We start from the raw sequence: 22,497 nt of genomic DNA on the forward strand, positions 1-22,497 counted from the left end.
ACACACACACACACACACACACACACACTTTGAGATCTGATTTATATACATGCACACAGACACTCCTGGGGAAGGATATCACAGGTTCTCCAGCCAACCCCCTTCTGCCTAGACTATACAGTAGTACCACCTCCAACCCAACACCCTTATCAGCTACTATAAAGACCCTTACCAAAGGGTGTTCAATTCTACTGTGCAATGTTACTATTATCCAAATGGTAAGTGTGACTAAGACATGATGGCTATTTAGGAGTGGCATGTACAGTATCCCCAAATACATGCAATTACTTTAAAACTTATATATCTCGACACAAAAAACAGCCACATTTAAAAGGTCTAAATATATTTAATAATAAAAAACCCAAACAATACTTATTAACTCAACACAGTGACAGCAGAGTTCAGAATGACAGGAAATACTTTAAAATATCATGAGACAGTCTCACATGAATATAGAAAAGATCTAACTAATCTTGTTAAATTCCTATTTATCTCTAAGAGAAACTATGTTCTAAATAACTAACTTACAGAGCAAAGACAAGTGCTGGTGATGTTGACAGATCCAGAACAAATTACAAAATGCACTGACTTTCTCTCTGAGACAGTTCTTAAGTTAATAATACACATTTCTGCGGAATCATCTCATATTACATCATTCTTGTCACCTCTGCCTAAGTTTCCCAGGCTAGCAGGAACTTAAAGTTTAACATGTCTCTGTTAAAAATACTTATCTCTCAGAAGCGGACAATTTCTCTTTTAGAAACTTGCCTGAACCTGAAAGTCGTAAAAGAATTAACTTGGAAACCTGTAATTACCTCTGTTTCCAGACAATAGAAAGAAGCCCATAGCCTAGACACCCTGTCTCTTAGCCTGGATAAACTAACTTTATAACACATCGTAAAAAGCTCTACTTTACCAGGTTATTTTCTTAGAGTTTTGCAAGTTAACTCTCCATGCCCCAATTACTACTATGAACCCATACATTTGCATTGACATATACTTTATACACATTTCTGCTCTTTTCCAGCCGGGTGCACTGTGGTTACAATCTTGAAGCTCAGTACAGAACATATAGTTTTCATACATATTTAATGCAAGCATACAAATCATATTACTATTCACAAATGACATAGAATTATTTACAAAATTCTTTCTAGCTGGGGTGGCAAACTCACATTTCTATATAAATCATATTAATATTTTCAAGGGACATATAATTATTTACAAAATTCCTGCTAGCAGTGCTGGCAGCATCTCAGTTTATTATATTTCTCCCCTCAATAAGAAATCAAGCTAGTTTTTCAAATCTCCCATGAGAAATTTTGCTTGAGAGGATTGAATCTATCTGGGAATACATTACCCCCTCCCCTGTCTTGAGAACCCATCTGCTATGACATTGCTAATCCCACTGCAGTGCTGCACTAACATATATGCTTGCAACCTTAGGCTCCACCTTAATAACTTGGCAATTTGCTGGCTGGCTTGATGTAACCATGTTAGGGGATTGTGATTGGTAACTACAGTGAATTTTCTTCCATACAGATAAGGCTGAAGATTCTGCAGTGCCCACACTATGGCTAGACATTCCATTCCTACAGCTGCATAGCATTCCTCACTGAGTTGGAGCCTATGACTGAGATAAAGCACTGGGTGCTCTTCTCCCTCTGGTGAAACCTGGCTAAGTACAGCTCCCACCCCATGGTTCCAAGCATTCACCTGCAAAATAAATTCTTTGCTGTAACCTAGACTGGCTAACACAGGGGGTCCTCCCAAAGCTTGTTTAAGCTTCTGAAATGCTTGCTCACATGCAGGGATCCACACTATCTTATCTGGCCTGTTTTTCCTTGTCAGGTAAGTGAGGGGAGCAGCTCTGGTACTATAACTGGGGACGAACTTTCTGCAGTACCCTGCTGTCCCAAAGAATGCCCTCACATGCTTTTTGGTAACAGGTGCAGGCCATGCCTGAATAGCTTCCACTTTGGCAGGTTCTGGCCTGATCTTACCACTCCCACTCTATGTCCCAGGTAGGAGACTTCTGCCATACCCACCTGACATTTGCTAGGCGTAATGGTCAATCCTGCCTTCTGTAGTCTGCCCAGCATCTCCCTGTCATACTAAAAGTGCTCCTGCCAGGAATGGCTGTAGATGGCAATATCATCTAGGCAAGCAAGGGCAAAAGCTCCTGCTCCTGTTAGGATATGATCTACCATCCTCTGGAAAGTTGTTTGTGCATTTTTCATCCCAAAGGGCATCTTTGTGAACTCATGCATGCCAAAAAGATTCACAAAGGCTGACCTCTCTCTAGCACTGGTTTCCCAGGGAACATGTCCCCAAAGTCCGGTAACACTGCTCTGATTTCTCAAACCTGGGTAGGAGATAGCTGCTGGGACATTGCTACCCTTTCTATTGAGGTGTCAGTCCAAGCCTCACTAAGGAGATTAGTCACTGGATCTCCCTCAGACTCCTCCTGCAATCCACTGCAAATACTCAGCACAAGGGCCTGCCTATCATAGCAAAGTTTTATCATGTTAACTGGTACAATTTGTGGCCCTGCCTTCTGCCTAGCAGTTCTACCATGTAGTTAACATCACTGACCTTCCTTACCACCTTGTAAGGTCCCTTCCAAGCAGCCTGCAGCTTGTTGTGTCTGACAGGAATGAGAACCATGACCTGCTGCCCTACAGCATACTCTCTAGTTTGACCATTCCTGTCATACCAGACCATTTTCTGATGTTGGGCTTCTATCAGGTTCTCCTGGGCTACGTCCATGAGTTCCCTGTGCCTTGTCCTGAGGTTTAGGACATATGTCACAGCAGACTTTTTGTGGATTCACACTCACCCTCCCACTGATCTCAAATTAAATCTAGCAGTCCCGTCACCCTATGCCCATACAACAACTCATAGGGTCCTGGGGAACATCTCTGTAAGCAAACAACAGATGGGGCAAATATTTGTCCCAATCCCTCTTAAACTGGTCTGAAAATAGGTCGTTCTATTGTGACATGAAGAGATGTCAACCACCACCGAAGGTCCCTCTTGCAAAAGTTTGTGATGAGAATCATATGGTTCATTGGCAATTTCTGGTAAGACCATTGAGCGAACAGGAGCCATTGAAGAATTTGCATATTTATCCTTGCGAGTTGAATGGTTAGAATTGCTGCTGCCATCAAAGCTAGTACCTTCAAGACCTCTGCGGCTATAGCTCTGTTCTTCGACACCAATGAGTTGACGTGTTGGCGAAGAAGTGAGACCCTTTCGACTGGAAGACTTAGAGTGATGGTTGTGGTATCTAACTCTGCTCCTATAAAGACAGTATGCTGCAATGGCGACAAGACAGACTTTTCAAAGTTGACTGTAATGCCTAAGTGGTGGCAGAGTGTCAGAGTAGATTGTGTTGCCTGAATCAATTGATGCCTGGTGGTGGCGGTAAGGAGCCAGTCGTCTAGATATGGAAACAACTGGAATCCTAGACACCTCAGGTGAGCCATAACCACTGCCATGCATTTGGTGAACACTCTGGGGGCTGTAGTGAGACCAAAGGGTAGGGCTCAAAACTGGTAGTGATTGACTCCCAGCCAGAAATGCAGGTGATCTCTGGAGTGCCTGTCCATCTTTATGTGTAAGTACGCATCCTTGAGATCAATGGAGCACATCCAATCACCTTTCCCTAGAAAGGGAAGAATGGCCTGAAGCATGAAGATTCGGAACTTCTCTTTTTTATAAATTGGTTGAGTCTGCTGAGGTCCAAGATAAGTCTCCAGTCCCCTGTTTTCTTTGGAACCAAAAAGAATCTTTAGTAGTTTCCGAATCCTGTTTGGTCTGCTGTGACTGACTGGATGACTCTTTTCTCTAGTAACTTGCGGACCTCCATAGTTATTTGTTCCCTTATACTGGGTGGAACATCCGGGATTCTGTTAACAGGAGTAGGAGGGGAAGAGAACGGTATGAAATACCCTCTGGAAATGATGCTTTGTACCCAGGTATTGGATGTTATGCTTAACCAGGCTTCTGGGTACAAAGATAAGTGACACCCGACTGCCTCCAGATCCAGACAGCCGGGTCTCCTTTCAGGAGCGCTGGTAGGGCTGACCAGAGAACTGGACTCTGTCACCCTGCTGTTGCGGAACCCCCCCCCTGCTGCTCGGGTCGGGTGGCATCTTCCATTATAACCCCCTCCTCTGCCTCTAGATGGGGTTTTGCCATGTGTGTCCTGAAAGGCCCCCTGTGCTTTTCTGAACCAAATCTTTCCACCCTTTGGGCCCTTGAGATAGCGCTGAGTAGGAGTAGAAAAATGGATTCCGATGGCAGATAGAGTCTTGCCTTCCTGCTCACACCTGGTTAGAGTTTCTTTACCTTGGGCCCAAACAGGGATGAGCCATCAAGTGGGGTGTTGATAAAGGAGGACTTGAAAGGCTCCTCAAAGGAAAAGAGACACATCCAGGCTTGTCTACGCAGAGCAATGCCTGAACTAGCAGCTCTACTCGAACCATCAGCTGCGTAAGATATGAAACGCATGGACGAGTTCACAATCGAGTTTAGGGTAGCGAGCTGGGTGTTAACTTTGTCGGCAACCCCTGCAGCTATTGTACCCTGGAGAGTATCTCCTAGGTCTTTCAGGAGATCTCTTTGTAGCCTTGTAAAATGGGTTAAATAATTCAGTGATTGAAGGGAAAAAGTCGCTAAACTAAACATGCATTTCCCATATCTATCCATGATCCTGGAATCTCTGTTAGGAGGATGGATAGATGAGGACATCTCAGATGTTTCCTTTTTGGTGGCTACCGCCACCACCATGGCATCAACAGGCACTCCCTTAGTCAAAAAAACTTTGTCCACTGGGGCAGAGATTAACTTATTTGGCTTCCAAGGGACAGGTTCTATAGCATCCGGAGACTCCCACGCCTTATGAGAGATCAGCTACATAAGCTCATCATAAGGTGGAGACACCCAAGAGGTGAAAGGTTGAGACCTGAAAGCCTTCAAGAGCACTGACTCATCTTCAGTAGGGCTTTTGGACTGCCAACCACCCCTCTGATTAAGGATCTCTAATATCTCCACAAAGGAGATATCCTCAGAGGGGGATCGAGGGGACCCTTCTGACTCATCCAAGTCAGTGTCAGATGTCAAAGACTCCTGTGGTGAGTCCAAGTGCCTCCTCTAGCACAGTCTCTTCCAGGGTACCTCCTCAGTGGGAGCCTCTGGGGAGGTCTCAGAAGAGCAGGGGGCACCCTGTGGTGCTACTTGAGGCTCAGGGTCTCTCTGCTTGGGTTGACCGGTAGTAGCAAGAACAGACACAGATGCTTGAGGGGAGGAGGAAGCCAGACCTGATGCTGATGATGTCTTTGGAGACAGGACTCTCCTCATGGCATCGAATGCACCATTGCTCCGATGAGAAGTTGTAGATGGATCTGAAGGGACCGTCCAATCCTCCCACACCAAGGCCATGGGCTCCGAGCCCTAGGTAGAGCCGAGCTCATCCAAGCCAAAGCCCCAAGAGGAAGAGTCAGCACTGACAAATCAGTATGACTATCCTCTCTGGACCTGACAGGAGAGTGTTGGCTCCTAGAGTCCCTGGTTGGTGCCGAGGACGTCCGAGTAGATGGAACCGATAACATCAGAGCAGGTCCCGGCTCCACAGGCTCAACAGCCATCAGGTCGGGCTCTTCCAGCTCCGAACATCCAGTACGGCTTGGAGGAGGAGCAGTCAAGTCCAGGTTACAGGTCTTCGGTTCCGACGAAGGCGTCAGAGCCGACCACAATTTGGCAAGGCCTGGTGCCCGTAAAAGCTTCTGCACCAACCGGTTCATATCCAGATCTGAGAGGCTGACAGAAGACTTCGAGGAGTGCACCGAGGGTGCTGATTGGAGCAGATAAGATGAGGGAATCTCAGAAACCGGCTCCAAAGCTGTGAGCTGGCTCCAAACAGAAGGGACACTTGGTTCCGAGGGCAGTGGAACTGATGACCCTACACCCTCCATTTTTTTAGCCTTTTTCGATAGCTTGGAGTCACCTGAAGACTTGGTAAACCCCTATCCACCAATTTCCTCCTCCTCTCTAAAAGTACCCTGGAAGAGAAGGAGTGACAGATGCTACAAGAGTCTTGGAGTTGTAATGCCCCCAGACAATAAACACACTGAACGTGCCCGTCAGTGACTGACATTGTTTGTCCACAATCCGGACATTTCTTGAAGCCAGATTTAGGATGTTGCTTCTCTTTCTCATCCGACATCTCTTTTTAAATTTAGACAAATTTAAACAATGGAAAAAAACACACTCAAGAAACTATCTAAATAACTACTGCTCTGAAGCTGGTTAAATACAAGGCCAACTACTAGGTCAACTCTATAGAAAAAAACAAGCCAACATAGGGCACTTACCTAAATCTAAATCTAAATCTAAATCTATATAGAAAATAAACAGCAAGATTTAACAACTTCACATTATAGGTTTCCAAGTAATTATTTTACGACTTTCAGTTTCAGGCAAGCTTATAAGAGAGAATTGTCAGCTTCTGAGAGATAAGTATTTTTAACAATAAAAAATGTGCAATGGTAAAAGATTTTGTTACTCAAATAAATTTACAATATGGGCACACATTTCCAATGATTTTATACATTTCCAGAGTAGTCACCCTTTACATCAAAAAGGGCTGTCATGAAAGGACAACTGGTAAGGGCAGCCAAGATGAATTCACTTAATCAAGATTTTGATGTAGAATGTGAAACCCTATTTTGTTACAGTATCCACAAAAAGGAGACATCAGAAAAGGCAGTACTACTGAATGAATACTGGTATAGGATTACAAATAGAAGATAATGCTTCTGGAATCTAAACCTCTGATGATCCACCCCAGATGATGCAGTTTGCTGCTGTTACAGGCCTCCCAATCATCTGTTTGTGGGGCATCCCTTGTGTAATTAATAACCCCAATCATTTTCCTGAACTACTGTCATCAGTTTCGCTGCTCCAGGTCATAGTTCACAGCAAGAATGTTGTAATGTGTTTGTCTTTTTTCAACCTCAATTGCTACATTTCTGGCCAGTTCAGAATCCTAAGTTCTCTTCCTCCCTTCCTTTCATGCCTAAAAAATGTCTTTCATGCCATCTTCGTTCCTTCTCCTAAATCTTTTTCAGCCTTTTCTGTTGATGCTCTAACATTTATGTCCTTTGCTAAACTCTTTATCATCCTTTGCTGCTATAGCTACATTTACATAATCAGCAAAGAGGCTGTCCTAGCTCTGCTGCACTCTTCAATGTGCTTATCTCAGTCATACCTGAGGGACAGCAGAACAAGGACAGCCTCTTTGCTAAATTTACATAATCACAAAGAGGCTGTCCTTGCTCTGTTGTCCCACAGGTATGACTGAGATAAACAAATTGAAGAGTGTTGGACTCAAGACGTACCACTGCAGTACTCCACTAGTCCCTTTCCTAACTCCTGAAATTACTCATTATACCATAACGCTCGAGCATTCAGTACTGCAGCTATGCAGTTCCTAAGTTTTGTGCTTACCACAACTCTTTCAGTTTTACTTTTAGTCTCTTTTGTGGAACCAATTCAAAAGCCTGACTGAAGTCCAGGCAGGCTGTAGTTACTGGCACACACCTATCACGTTCAGCATAAAGCTGCATCAGAATTCACTGACATCTCACCATAAACCCATGCTGGCTGCTGTACTTTAAATACTTATCCTCTTAAAATTATATTAAGTTTCCCTGAGGATTCTCATTATGTCTTTTCCTGCCAATGCTGTTAGGCTAACAGACCTGTAGTTCTCTAGGTTTTCTTCTTCTGCATTTACAGGGCTAGTACAGTTGCTGTCTTACAGTTCTTAGAGGCTTCTGTACTAGCCAAATATCTTTTGAAAATATAAATCAAGTTGTTTACTTACTCACTGGGCAGATTTGTGAAGACTCCATTACATAGCCCATGTGGTCTTTTTATTTGATTCCCCAGCCTAAAGTTGGCCATCAACTCCAAGAAGCTCATGGCATCATTTACAGAGTCTGCTGGACCCATCTTTGCCTTCCCTGGTCTCAACCAGACTCACATCAAGGCCCATTAAAGGAATAAAAGCCACTGATGCAGCATTATTCTGCTTTCAGGGAGTGTGTCCTAACCCAACCAACCAGCGGCAGTCCTGTGAGCTCTACAACTATTGCCTTGGGGTGATGCATGTGCATTTCCATGCATGTACAACCTACTGATCAATACTGCTTGCAGCATGGACCCAAAGATTGGTGAGTTGGTGTGGGCAGATCACTGAAATCCACCAGTCTGGTTGATTTAGTGCCCATGATGTTTATCAGACAAGAATGATATAAGATGCCCTTATGGTACCCGAAGAATGATCTGGTGTGTCATAAGAGTATCATCCCTTTGTACCATGGGGTAGGATACAGCTCAGCTGGTCCTTCTTTTTCATCATGCATGAAGATAATCATGTCCATCTGAACTTTCTCTTGACTATCCTGGCATCTGTTCAGTAGTCTCACTGTGCTGGCCTCCCTGTTAGCCTCCGCCCCTCATCACAAAATGCTATTGCCCCTTGGATTCATTTTTGAAGACTGAAGCATTGTATTCATAAGCTACCTCTGTTTCTTCAGCCTTCTGTTATCCTCTCCCATCTTTGCTCACCCTGACCAGTTTTGTTCCTTCTGAACTTATCTATATCCTTAAACATGCTGTACTTTCTCCTTCTTGATCCTGTCTACAAACTCCAGTAAAGTTAAGTCTTTGCTTCACTTACACTCTTTGTTACCATTTTCCTCATCTCCATCTTCTGTCCCTTCTCCACTTCTCCTTTTGACCTTCTCGGGTCCCTATCCTTTGCCAATTTAGTTACTCATACCCCACTGAAAATATTTCCTTTTTGCGCCTTCTTCACACACTCATGTATATGGTTATCAAAGTTTTGTTCCATCCGTCCTAAAATTGCAAATCATTTTGAGAATTTCTAAGATAATAGTGCCAACATTTAAAATGAGTTCCTAATTTGGGGCCTTTTCCTTTTTACTTTGTTTCAAACTCTGCAGGTAAAATCTGATAGCTGTGAAGCATAGCCCTAAGTACTTTATTCTTGACCCATTTACATAGTTTACTGATTCCACTGGTTTGCTCCCAGTCACCTGTCTCATCTTTGAACTCCTCTCCAGTGTAATCCACACTTCTTCAGCCCCACACCAGTGTTTCTCATTTAATACTTACCCTTCCTTCATTTTTTAAATACAGTGCGGCACAAAGGCTCCTGGTTTGCAGTTTTTAACCTGGCACCTTTTACAAATTGTTAGAATCATGCCCAGAACTTTGACATTATTGTGACGATCCTTGATCAGGTTCCACTCCCTCTCTACCCTGATGTCTAAAATCTCTCAGTCTGGTTCACAGGTTTATAGATTCATAAGTAATTAATAGGCTAGCTGACCTTGTACACCATGTTAAGCCTAGCCAATTCCCCTTTCAGTGGTGAGAATGAAACCCTGTACCTTGTGGCTGTGAGATAAACACCTTAACCATTATACCAATCAACAACCCATAAGTCTGGCCTTAACAGATCTAACCCTTTCCCACCTGCCTCACTCCTTTATTCACTGCTTCACTCATCATTTTCTCTCTCATTCTGTCTGCTGGGCCCTAAGTCCACCAGCTCTTCTGCTTCCACTAATGTTAACTGGCAGGGCAGTTAACCTACCTTCTAATGCTGGATGAATCCTTGTTCTATTCCTGCTTTAATGTTTTTCTTCCTCTCAGTCCTCTCACTTTTTATATGAATTTGTACTTCACTCCTTTTTTCCTTTCCTTGTCTTTCATGACCTTTTAGTTCAAGAGAAACATTTATTTACATTTTACACAGTCTATGAGTGAGTATAACAGTGTAATTCTTTATACTTAAACTACACAATATTACAATAAACCAGCATAAATACTGGCTGGGCTAGCAATAACAGAGGGCTATAAGAAGTGATAATGTGTTTGGCACTGAAAGGGTTACACTTCCTTCCTTTCTCCTGCTCACTGTCAGTTACAATCTAATAATCAAATTGGCTTTGCCTGTGCTGTTCTAACTCACAAGTCACTGAAAATGCACTAGTCTCACTTGTATAAATACTGCAACTACAGGCTAGTAAAGTTATTGTAGTTTTTGATATAAAGATCATTTTTTTTAAGTTGTTTCTTAAAGTGTTTGGTATAATGGCTCTTTCAGCTGAGGATACACTGACTGCTGGTGCTGTTTGGGAAAAGATTTATGCAGATGTTGAGGATAATGGTGCTGTTGTGTTAAGTAGGTAAGGACATTTGTGTTAAGATACAAAAGTATTTTGGTATGTAATATATTCTCCATTTCTTCTTTTAAGCTTCCATATCTGTTAAATGATATTTTGTTTTGTTCTTGACCAGTTTTTCATTGACACTACTAAGTGCTTTAGGTGGGCAGCTGTAAGATGAATATTTGCTGTCTAAATGTAGTCTGTACAAATGCTTAAACTTGCTGCAACTTGTATATGAAGCAGCTATGACAATTAAATTGGATAAGGTGTGGATGCTAAAATGTGGACTTTTTCAGGTTTGTCCTGCAGCTGAGTGTTTTTTTTTCTCTCGTTCAGAATGTTTAAAGAACACCATCATACTGTGAGCTACTTTAAAAATTTTAGACAGCTGCAGTCTGTTGCTGAGACTGCTTCTGCTGAGGAGATTACAGCCTTGTCTGAAGTTCGAGCCCATGGGAAGAAAGTTTTCTCAGCCTTGAATGATATGGTGCCACACTTGAACAATGTGGATGCTTTAAAAGAAACTATTGCACCATTAGCCAAGAAGCATGCTACAGAGCTTAAAGTGGATGTGAAGGACTTTGGGGTAAGTGAAGAATATTTTCTTTGTCTTTTACCGTAAGACTTTTGTGCTTCCAAGTATAGTCACTAGGTGTTGCTAGCCCTCCTAGGAGGGTTTATGAATCTTAAATTGGTCAACTAAATTGATTCCAGAGAAGAGGCCTATACTAACTGCTTGCTAGCCTTTGTTAGATTGAAATCTTTCAACATATTAAAATCTGAAGTCCCTTTTTCCATACACCAGAGCATCATTCAGGCTTTATAAGTCTTTTCAGTTTAAGCTGGGATTTGATAGGTTGACTTGACCATATTACTGATGCATTTAGTTATGTATCCTGACCCTCCCCATTTCTTATCTAAACCTTTTACTTGTTGTTTCTCTCCACCATGTTTGTAGTGGGACTGCTTTATCTGGCACTCTGTGATCGTCCCCTTATCTGTGTATGTGTTCTAGCTGGTAAAACCTGTTTAGGTTAAATAGCTTCTAGCTGTGTAGTTTAGAGGATGACCGTAAAAGTAACTCCCTCGGGCTTTTAGTATAAGACTTTTCTCTTTTTGCCAAGAGAATTGATTTGGACCACAGGTAACAGATGTGAGGTAATGTTTGGGTGAGGGGGACTACTGGTATATTTGGATAAGCCCCCTGAACTGCAAACCTAGAAACTTGACAATTCCAACTTTTTTTTTTTTTTTTTTTATGGCATGAATCTGCACCCAATCATTTAGAAGGAAAATCGCTGTTGTCAATATTGGCCCAAACATTGGTATTCTAATAGTCTGGATGATGAAAGGTCTGGGAGCATGTGTCATTACAAATTTGCCATACTTGCATGTAAGTGTATGTGCTTACAGTAGCCCTGTATCTTGAGGTCCCACAACAGCTGTAATCCCATGGAATGGGACAGAACTTCCTAATAGTTTAAGCTTTTAAGGTTACCAAATGGGTCTGTTACTCCACCCACCCATAGATAATTTTGCTGAAGTGTGTGTGTCTGTCCTGTAATATAACTATAGGCTTATACTAATCACTTGCAGGTATTACCCTAGTCAATAACCAGGGGTCATACAAATTCAAGGTATAGGATTTGATTAAGGTGAACACACAGGATCTCTGTAGTAAAGAACCCTTTATGTAGAACATGCCTGTCTTTTTGAGTGTATAGTTTCTAAATGCAAACTGAGTAAGTTGCCACACTTTTATTTGCATGATGGATGGCCTCCTGGTAAGATCTAGCTCCAACGTATGTAGTTTGATCCATGGCAAAATGCAGAGCTTTGTCTGTACATTGGTCCTGAAGACTGTTATCACTTTAGCACTGAAAGGTCAATGCGTTACTTTAGTCTTAACAGACATGGCTGCAAAATGTACTGCTGTCAAACTTGGGTGTTCATCTTGCATTTGTTGCATTAAGGGTCAATATGTATAGCTTTACTTGCATCTAATTTTGACCTTAAATTAGCAGTGTTGAATAGATGTTGGGCAAAGCCATGAAAATCTATGTGGCTGGTCACTTAATGATTCTCTCAACTTCCAGACTTGTTTGTAGGGGATGGAGTTGTAGTGGTTTTATTCTTTTGCTTGACTTCAAACCTATATGTGGAGATAGTTTAGTGTGGCTAAATTATGGTATTTAGTATGCATTCATTGGTGTGTGGTTTTCCTACAGTATTTTGTCACCTTTGGTTCTTTTTCTGGATTTGGTCTTGTGGTTTACTGGATAGCATGTATTTATCTTGTGGGATAAAATGGAGAGAGGGAACTGGCAGAGTGCTTTTGAGGTTTTAAACTTATGACAGATGTTCGTCTCCCATTGCTGCAGTCCTGACTAATGGGTACTCCGCTGCCCTCCATCGGCCCGAATACCAAAGGGCTAGATCTGGCGTCGGTCATGGCGCCCGAGACTGACGTGGTGTCAGTATAAATGCGCATGACCGACGCCATAACTTTAGTCTTTCTTGCCGCATTGTCCTGAGCAGAAGCAGAATTTGCAAGTGCCGTTCGGCGTTCTGGAATTGTCGGTTTTTGAGTTTCAGAAAGGAGACCAAGTTGGGCTAAGTACCCCATTGGGGACATTTTATTTTTTGTCTTTTTCTTGTCTCAGTTTTGTCGGATGTCAGAAAAAGTTAATAACTGTATTTCTTGTGGGAAACAGATTCCTCATAGGGATTACCATTCACTCTGCATTCCTTGTTTAGGGCCTGAGCACGACGTTGTTGGGTGTCGCTTTTGTGCTACTTTTAATAAGCGTACTATTAAACGTCGGTTGGACTGTGCTAGGCTGGTGTTTGGTAACCGTTGTAATTACAACATGCCGGATTCTCCGACGACTGGCTCTTCTAGGAAGCAAAGAAAAGTCTTTGCGGTCCAAGCAGGATGGGGCGTCCGCTCCGGACGTCGGTCCTGTTGAACCACTGGCTGCTTCAGTGGCTCTTTCTGATGGTGTGCCTGAGTGTCAAGGGGAGCCTTTGTTACTACAGGGGGTGGCTTCTCCTTTGTTAGGCCAGGTTGAGGGTGCTCCTCTGTCTGTGGCTCCCTCCCCTCGTAGGGTGGTTAAGCCTCCTCCTTCTCTAGGCAAAGGCCATTCTAAGTCCAAATCTGCCCCTGCGGGTGCTTTTCCCCAGGGTCCAGCTCCTAGGAAGCACATGCTGAAGATGGCTGAAGATTTGATTTCTTTAATTAGGGGTTCCATGCCTCCCCCTCAGAAGAGGCCCAGGGTAGAGACAGAGTTGGAGGGTTTGGTTCAGTCTTCCATTGAGTCTGATTCCTCTGTGGAAAACCTTCAGGATTTCCCTCCCTATTCTGATTCGGAGGCTGAGGATGCTTCTCCCTCTGCGTCCCCTCCAGAAGATTTTCTTTCTCTGAAACTTTGCATTCCATGAGAGAACATATCAAATGGGAGGCCAGGATTATTCTGATTCTCGTAAAGGCTGAGAGAATTTTTGTTTTTGCCTCAGCACAGGCCCTTGGCTATTCCTCCTGTACTGGATGTTGTTCAGGATGTGTTTTCTGAGGCTGCCCTTAACCGATTCTCTGCCTCCTGCCCTGTTAAACCAGATAGATACTACAGGGTTCGAGCTCACAAGTACTTGTTTAAGAGCCCTAGGGCTGATCCTGAAACTATTTCTCAAGGCCCCAAGGGCGTTAAGGCCTCTGTGGTTAAGAATCCAGTTCCTCTGGACAAAGATGCTAGGGCCCTGGATAGGTGGGGTAAAAAACTGTATACCTCTTCTACTTTGGCTATGAGGGCTTTGAATTGTCAGTTTCATATGCTCAAGTATCAGAATTTTTTGTTAAGTCAATTGAAATGTAAAGTGGATGCTTTAGCTGAAGGTATTGACTGTAAGGAGCTTCAGGATTTGGTGCATGCTTCAGACCAGGTTGGGAAGCATTCTCTGCAGTGTGGTTTTGATGCTTTACAAGCTTCTTCCAGGGTGGCTGCTACTAGTTCTGTTCGCAGACATGCCTGGCTTAAAGATCAGTCCTTGTCGGAGCATGTTAAAGCTCGTATTATGGATGCTCCTTTGCAGTCTGATGTTCTTTTGGCCCTCCTGTGGAATTAGTTTTGAAAAAATGGAGGAAAAAGCTAAATCTATGCAGACAGTGAAGGAATTTTTACAGGTTCAGCCTCCTAAATTCTATAGGAATTGGCCTGCTAAGGGATGGTCTTTTCCCTCTTCGGATTTTCATTCTAGAGGCAAGTCGAGGCGTAGTAGAGGTAGGGCTTCCTTTCAGGGCCCTGTTACTTCTAGGTCTTTGAGTTCCTCTACCCCTTCTGCTGGGGAGGGCAAGGGTCAGTCCTTTGAAGCAGACCCAATGACCTGTGTCTTGGCTGCGGACTCTGCCTTGCTGGCAGCTCCTCTGGTGGAAAACTGGGACTTTTCAAAATTGGCATTTGGTTACCCAGGACAAATGGGTGTTGGACATTGTAACTCGAGGCTACAAATTTTATTTTCACACTTTCCGCCTTTCAATGGTATGCGGATGTGCCTCATCAGCAAAATTGGAAGCACAGGCACAGATTTCTTCTCTGCTCCAGTTGGGGCAATACAGGAAGTTCCTTCGTGGAAAGGGGCAGGGTTTTATTCCCATCTTTTCTTAGTGCCAAAGAAAGGAAATACTTGGAGGCCCATTCTGGATTTATCCATTCTAAACACCTTTCTAGAAATTCCGAAATTCAAGATGTTAACACTGCAACAGCTGTTGCCTATGCTGGGCAGGGATCACTGGATGGTGACTTTGGATCTCAAGGAGGCCTATCTTCACATTCCTATCAGGCCCAGTTGCAGGAAATTCCTGAGGTTTTGGACTGGGAATTTGCATTATCAGTTCTCTGCATTGCCCTTTGGCTTATCTACTGCACCCAGGGTATTCACGAAAGTCCTGGCTCCAGTAATAGCTTTTCTCAGACTACGGGGAATTCAGATTTATCCCTATCTGGCCGATTGTTTGATACTGGCTCAAGACAAGCACGACCTACTTCGACATCTGCAGTGTGTGATGACAGTTTTCGGATGCCTGGGGTATTCTGTGAACGAAAAAGTCCAGTCTAGTACCCTCACGAGAGATGTGTTTTCTGGGTGTGAGTCTGAATACAGCGACTCAGATGGCATTTCTTACCCCGGACAAACAAAGAAATCTTCACCAGTACTTCCTACAGCTATCAGTCCTGTCCAGGCTGACTGCAAGGACAGTCCAAGCCTTGGGGTTCATGGCATCTTGCATTCTAGTACTTCCCAATGCCAAACTGCATATGCGGAAGCTACAATGGTATCTCAAAAGCGTTTGGACTCAACACAGCCACGATTTGGACACTGTCATTCGGATTCTTCCTTGCATCCAGAAGGAATTTGTGTGGTGGGCTCAGGAATGTCACCTAAACAAGGGACTCTCTGTGACCCAACCAGAGGCAAGTCAGATATTAACGACAGGCCTCGGAGTCAGCCTGGGGTGCTCATTTCAAAGGAAAATGGATTCAAGACCTTTGGCCCCCGGAGTTGCTTCACTTGCATATCAATATGAAGGAGATGCTGGCAGTTCAATTTGCCTTAAAAGCATTCAAGGATCTGCTTAGCCGGGACTGGTGTTGGTTCGAACAGACAACACAACTGTCATGTGGTACATCAACAAGCAGGGGGGAACTCATTCTTACCCTCTTTGCAGACAAGCAATGCTGTTATGGGAAACTGCTTTGGGTCTGCACATCACTCTTCGAGCACAGTTTCTGCCAGGGAACAAAATTCGTTAGCAGATGTTCTGAGCAGACAAATGGTGGATCCTCACGAATGGAAGTTGGATCCTCAGGTGTTTCGTCAGTTGACCATGGCTTGGGGAACTCCAGACATAGATCTGTTCGCTTCTCCTCTGAATTTCCAACTACCTCTGTTTTGCACAAGGCTGTTTCATCCAGCCTGGAAAATAGATGCACTATCCTTCAGTTGGAGCAACCTTCACGTGTATGCCTTTCCTCCTCTGCCTCTTCTTCCAAAGTCCTGTTGAAAGTCAGGAGGGACAAACCGTGCATGATCCTTATAGCACCGGATTGGCCTCGTCAGCATTGGTACCCTCTGTTGAGGAGTTTAATTCAGGAGGCCCCTTGGCCATTACCACGGATTCCTCACTTATTGTCTCAAGAAAACAATCATTTTCTCAATGTCAGGGTGCAATCCCTGCACCTGACAGCCTGGCACATTCAGTTTTAGAGAATGAGGGCCTTCAGCTCCCTCAAGTTCTGGATGTTCTTTTGGAAGCCAGGCGTCCTAGTACTCAAAGTTTATGCTGATAAATGGAAGAGATTTTTCTTTGGAGTTCAGCTAAAGGCTTTGAGGTCACATTGCCTGATTTGAGTTGTACATTGCAATATTTGACTGTTATTGGACAAGGGTTTGTCTTTCTCTTCTATTAAAGTGCATGCTGCAGCTATTTCTGCTCACTATGCTGGTGACCCTCCTTTATTTTCACATCCATTGCTTAAACAATTTCTTAGAGGGGCAAAGAATATAAGACCCCCACGGAGGGCTCCTATTCCTGCTTGGGATCTTAATTTTGTTTTGGAGAAGCTGACTCTGCCTCCTTTTGAACCTGCAGCTACGACTGACTTGAAGTTGTTGTCTTGGAAGACTGCTTTTTTGTTGGCTGTTACTTCTGCTAGAAGGGTATCTGAATTACAGGCTCTCATGGCAGTGGAACCTTTTCTGATTTTCACAGGGACAGAGTTTCCTTGCGTACTAATCCTACTTTTCTGCCTAAAGGGGTTTCTAATGTGGCATTGAACCAGTCTATACATTTGCCTACTTTTTATGCTGACCCCCAAACTGAAGGGGAAAAAGTTTTGCATTCTTTGGATGTACATAGGCAGTTACGATATTTGTTCAGAACCAAAGAGTTCAGAAGTTCTCATCAGTTGTTTCGTTTGCTGTGACTTCCCGTGGAAAGGCTGTCTCGAAACAAACTATTTCCAAGTGGATTGGCCATTGTATTGCTTTTTGTTATTCTCATCATGGTAAAGAGGTTCCAGTTGGGATCAGGCCTCATTCTACTAGGGCTACGGCCACATCTACTGCTTTTTTAAGAGGGGTAGCTACTAAAGACATTCTAGAGGCAGCTACCTGGAGTTCTGTACATACCTTTACGAAGCATTATCATTTGCCTCTTTATTCTACGTCTAGGGCTGGGTTTGCCACTGCAGTCTTACAGGGCATGTCTGCAGCTCCTCAGGCTATTTAGTTGTCCGACCTCCCTTTTTGTTTTTTCCGTGGCTCTGGGATTCTACCCATTAGTCAGGACTGCAGCAATGGGAGACTACTAACATAGTACAGTTTTGTACCTACCATAAATGTAGATGTTCGAGGATCTCCATTGCTGCAGTCCAATTTCCTCCCTCCTTCCCCTTTTTTCTTTTTAGATTGGGGTTTTTGGGTGGTGGTTTATTTTTGCATTCTGACATCTGAGGCAAGAAAGACTAAAGTTATGGCGTCGGTCATGCGCATTTATACTGACACCACGTCAGTCTCTGGCGCCATGACCGACGCCAGATCTAGCCCTTTGGTATTCGGGCCGATGGAGGGCAGCGGAGTACCCATTAGTCAGGACTGCAGCAATGGAGATCCTCTAACATCTACATTTATGGTAGGTACAAAACTGTACTTTTTTTAGCTTGGGTGATCAATTTGGTCTTTGGCTTTTGCTTTTAATTTTTCAATATTACATTTGTCAAAGCTTTGTCTTAATGGTAAAGCTTGATATGATGAGGGTTTTGACTGGGACTTATGTACAGGGTGCTGGAGGGTATGGCTGCAGCCATGCAGGGGTTTACATGCTGGTATAAATTTCCATGTATTCTCCTGGGTTTGGGTATGAAACTTTCTATTGTACCACTAGGGGTATATTAATAACTGTACTATGGGTGGAAACTAGGGGTATATTAATAATGGTACTATGGGTGGAAGGGGTCTCTCTCAATATAATATACTCCACCCTCCAAGTGGGAACTCCTATTTCAGGGCATACAGCCTAGGAATCGGAGCAGTAGTGTTACTTTTCCTAGGTGGTCTAAACTTCTAGGAAACTCAGTTTAATACTGAGCATTTCCAGTTCTGTAAAATGTGTGTGGTGGCTTTGAGTGAAGTTGTTTTTTTATGGCTCCCACATGAGGGGCAGCTGTATGATTATGGGCAACTAAGCTTTGGTGCATTGTGCTGCATCAACCCTCATATGATTCTTTCTCTCCTAGGTGAATAGACGCCTCTACTCCTGCAGTGCAATCTTATCCTTCTGTCTTGTCTTGTGCACTTGTGTAAGAAATGGCTGCATAAAAGCTCTATATTTGCATAAAAGCTCTATATTGAGAGATTCTTTTGGTTTTAGCCTTCATGTAGGTAGGCATTGTAACAAGATTGTGTACAACTCTCATTGCCTTAACCGTTATGTAGGCTAGTGTGAACTGGGATGGTATCTGTAACGTTTGACTCAACTAGACTGTCACTTTGAGAAGCTTTACTTTGGTGAAATAGTTCTTGGTTTTTAACTTTGTCTTTTTGTTTCAGATAATATTCGATAATCTATTGGCACTTATTGGAGAGAAGCAAGGTGCAGATGCCAAAGCAGCCTTTAAGAAAGTGACAGATCTAATATATGAAGAAATAAAAGCTGCATATTGATGTACTGTGTACTAGAGTTTGAATAAAACATTTCAAAAACTGAAATCCTGGTCTGAATTGAGGATTAATTGTAAGCCCCACCCATCTGGCTTGTGTACACAAAGATTGAGCAGTGTTAAAACCTCCCTTTGGATTGCAGAAGAGATGTGACAATACTGCTTATTCAGTACTTGATTTAGGGTCTATGCAGAGTTGCAGCTTAAACTGGTGTGCATGTGGTAATGTTTTGGATTTCAGTTGCTCTAGACTGAAGAAAATGGTGCAGTAAGACCATTGTGATTTGTGGAAGAAGTTCCCAGTCATTGTTTGGATGACCTGCATAAATACTGGCAATTAACACCTTTAAGCATTAATTGCAAGAAGATGGTTGGAAAAATATAGTGCAAGATAGAACATTTATCAAAAAGCCATCTCTGTTTGGGGTGACTAATATGGCTCTACCCACCCAACAAGGGTTCATTAAGTCTTTCAGGATATCCAGAGGCAATTCACACCTTTCTATGGCTTAACTGCTCTTGTCTCTGCTTAGGACTTATTGTAATATCAACAATGGTTGAGCTGATAGGAATGGCTGGTAAAAGGCTGGATCCTTCGCTCACCCCTCTGCCTATTGATGGGGCTGATGAAGCTTTGGGGGGGGGGTCCTTGTGAGGCTAGGTCTTTTGCTTCTCAAAATGTAAATGAGAAGTAATGACTCGACTGACGCTACTTAGTTTCTGGTAGTTTCCATGCACACTGAATTATGGTCAGTACAAGGTCAATAGGTAGGGGAACATTTTAGGGTGTCCCTGTCCTCCTAGAAGGAAGTTGTTGTTTTTTGGGATAACTTCTGTGAGAGCTATGTTGTATATGGGTGAAGGTGACACATGACATGAAGCTGCTCTTAATGGAAGCCTAGAAAACTCCATATGAGTGGAACCCTTTCAGTCTAGGTATGAACCCCAGGAAGATTAGCATTACTGAAGCTATGTCATGACTGGAAGAGGGCTTGGCTTTGAAGGGATTTACTCAAGTCAGCTGCAGTGCTTTGAGGGATGAGCCCAGAACTTCAGCTAATAAAGTAACTGATCTCTTATTTGGCATACTAATTGTGCCATCCCTCTTAAAGAATAGGTAATAAATACCCAAATGCCAGACCACTATTTGTCACCTTTTCTAGTGGGTAGGCAGAAGAGACTGGATATCTGGGCTGGTGTCAGCTCTTAAACATGCAAGTTTTTGGGTCCCTTATTCTTTTGTACTAAATTCATGCAAATTCCCTGCAAGTCTGGGGCCTTTAAATTGAAAAGCCTTGGTTAGGAGAGCTGGAGTATAGGTGGTGATGCTGGCTATGGTTTGCTTTATTGGGGGTTATCCTGCCTTTAAAATGGAATAGTTGTATAGGTCACGGGATGTTTGACCATCATTGTTCAAATGCTTTGGTAAATGATAAAGGCAATGGAAGTAGTGCTTCACTGTAGAAGGTAGACAAAGGCAATGGAAGTAGTGCTTCACTGTAGAAGAAGGTAGTCAGTGTTGTGCATTTTTGCTCTGTTTCTAGCAGGTCAGGTTATCCACTGATTAGGATACCACATGGGCATTTTGGATTGCCATTTTTAATGTTTGTCTCTAGTCGAATTTGGGTTAAATGTGAAGTCTTGTGCACTTTTGGGGGGGTATGGACTTGGAAATGTATATCTCCTGGCTTGAGGTGGCCCCCCCCAATTTGTATTTGCAGGAGACTTAATTCTAGTTGTTGCCTGTCACTAACTAGGAAGGTACCTTGCCCCCAACCCCCACTTCTACACGCTTGTGTTGTAGATTGTGAGCTCGATCACCCACTGCACATATTTGGCATAAACTGATCAAAACAAGATCCTAACTGCAAGTAAAAGGTCCAGCCAGCATAGGCATACAAACCATCAAACATCTGAATATAAATATTCTAGGCCATTACTGTTGCACTCATTATGGACCACATGTCTAGATGCTTACTACGATTTGCTAACTATGTGAAGACTCCCAAGCCTTAAAATTGTCCTGTTTTAATGCATGCATTCCTTATTGGGGCTAGTAGTTAAGGCAAAGGCTTAATGTTGGGTAAGTTATTACAGATGGAAGAGGAAATGTTACCTCAATGAAGTAGGAATGGCACTGCATTTCTACAGAGTTTGTGCAACAGGAACAAATAAGGTACTCCTATTTGGGTTAAGTGCATTGACACCTTTTTATAAGCCTAGTGTGCAACCCCCAAATGTATCCCACAAATTGTGTTGGATGTTTTTAGTGTGTGTGTCTCTGGCCATCAGATCTTTTGCCTTGGTAGGATTTGTGAATTTTAGTGGTAGCACTACTGTGTTCTGAATTAGTTGTGTGAAGACAATGGGATTGGCTGTTTATTGCTTTAGGTGACCAAATTAAAATGCCATCACAGATTCTGGAAGTCTTTTTCTCAGTTTATTGCCTTACTATTCAGGTAGTTTGATATCCATACTTTCAGTTTTTTTGCTGTTAAAAGAAAAAATAATAAAGCTCTGCAGCTATTGGCTGACTATCCCTGGAAGAAATGACATTCCTAGGGACTCTCACATGTGCACAGATAAAACCCTAAGGCTATCCTGTTAGGGTTCAGTAGACTGTCCATGTTATATTGTGGGTCTATATTGTATATTCAAAGCATCAAAATTTTGAACCTCATGTTGGACAAGCCCCTGCACCCCCCTCACATGCCCCCTACTTAAATATACCAATTCTGAGATCTACACTTCAGTGTAAGGGAAATCCCTGTTCTTTGCTAGACGGAGCGATTTTTAACCTTGAAGTAAGTTTGATCATATGACGCTCTAACTTTGAAAAGCCTAAATAGGGACCCTAACTTCTATAAGTTAAGAAGGTTCCAGATAATTTAAGGTGAATTTCTCAGTGGAAAGGCAAGACTGGGCTTACTGGGTATAATCATACAAAATGGGGAAATCTGTCCAAAAAGTAAAGGGTAGCCCTAGCAAAAATAAAATACATGAATTGTTAGAGCAGTAAACTTTCTGAATGTAAGACACATTTCTCAAAGAATGTTCTATGAAGTTGAAGGTTAGGGGTGTGAAAGTTGCCCACTATGAGAAGCAAATTAAAGCTGTTTTTGTAATGAATGAGGTTTTCTTAATGTTTCCTTCAGAGTACTATAGTTTTAGCAATGAGGGAATCTAAAATTGTCACTACCAGCCTGGATACAATGTGGAGACTATCTACTGCCATATTAAGTATCCCATGAAAACTGATTTCTTCCCTTTGTTACCCATCTAGGTATGTTTTGCTCCCAAATTCTAGAGAATGGATTGCTGAAATCACCACAAGCTTTATTTAAGCAAAGCTGCATGAAGAGGATGTCTCCCTTTCTAAAACTTCTTTGTGTGGGGGTTATCTTCCATTTTGTCCATTTATCCTTGCAACATCCACCAAATGGTGAAGCAGTTCAAATGGAAGGAGTAATCCTCAGAACACTACATGAATGCAAATATTAATATTTAAAGGAATG

At 42.8% G+C, this 22,497-nt stretch overlaps 1 protein-coding gene across 3 annotated transcripts in view; it reads left to right on the plus strand.

Annotated features, from left to right (window-relative positions):
• LOC122813392 (hemoglobin larval subunit beta-1-like) overlaps positions 1–19,031 on the plus strand; it is a 35,727-nt gene extending 16,696 nt beyond the window's left edge. The window contains exons 1-3 of one of the 3 annotated variants that reach the window (XM_044085701.1): positions 9,969–10,286; positions 10,605–10,854; positions 18,873–19,031. In XM_044085701.1, coding sequence (XP_043941636.1) covers positions 10,192–10,286; positions 10,605–10,854; positions 18,873–18,986 — 459 coding nt within the window. In that variant the 5' untranslated portion in view covers positions 9,969–10,191 and the 3' untranslated portion in view covers positions 18,987–19,031. Of the gene's footprint in view, positions 1–9,968; positions 10,287–10,604; positions 10,855–18,872 lie in introns of those variants that run through there. The other 2 variants (XM_044085710.1, XM_044085691.1) reach the window with 2 other exon arrangements.
• The last annotated feature ends 3,466 nt before the right edge of the window (positions 19,032–22,497 follow it).

This window comes from Protopterus annectens, chromosome 1.part1 (assembly GCF_019279795.1).
Source record: "Protopterus annectens isolate FY-2018-M chromosome 1.part1, PAN1.0, whole genome shotgun sequence".
Taxonomy (NCBI): Eukaryota; Metazoa; Chordata; order Ceratodontiformes; family Protopteridae; genus Protopterus; species Protopterus annectens.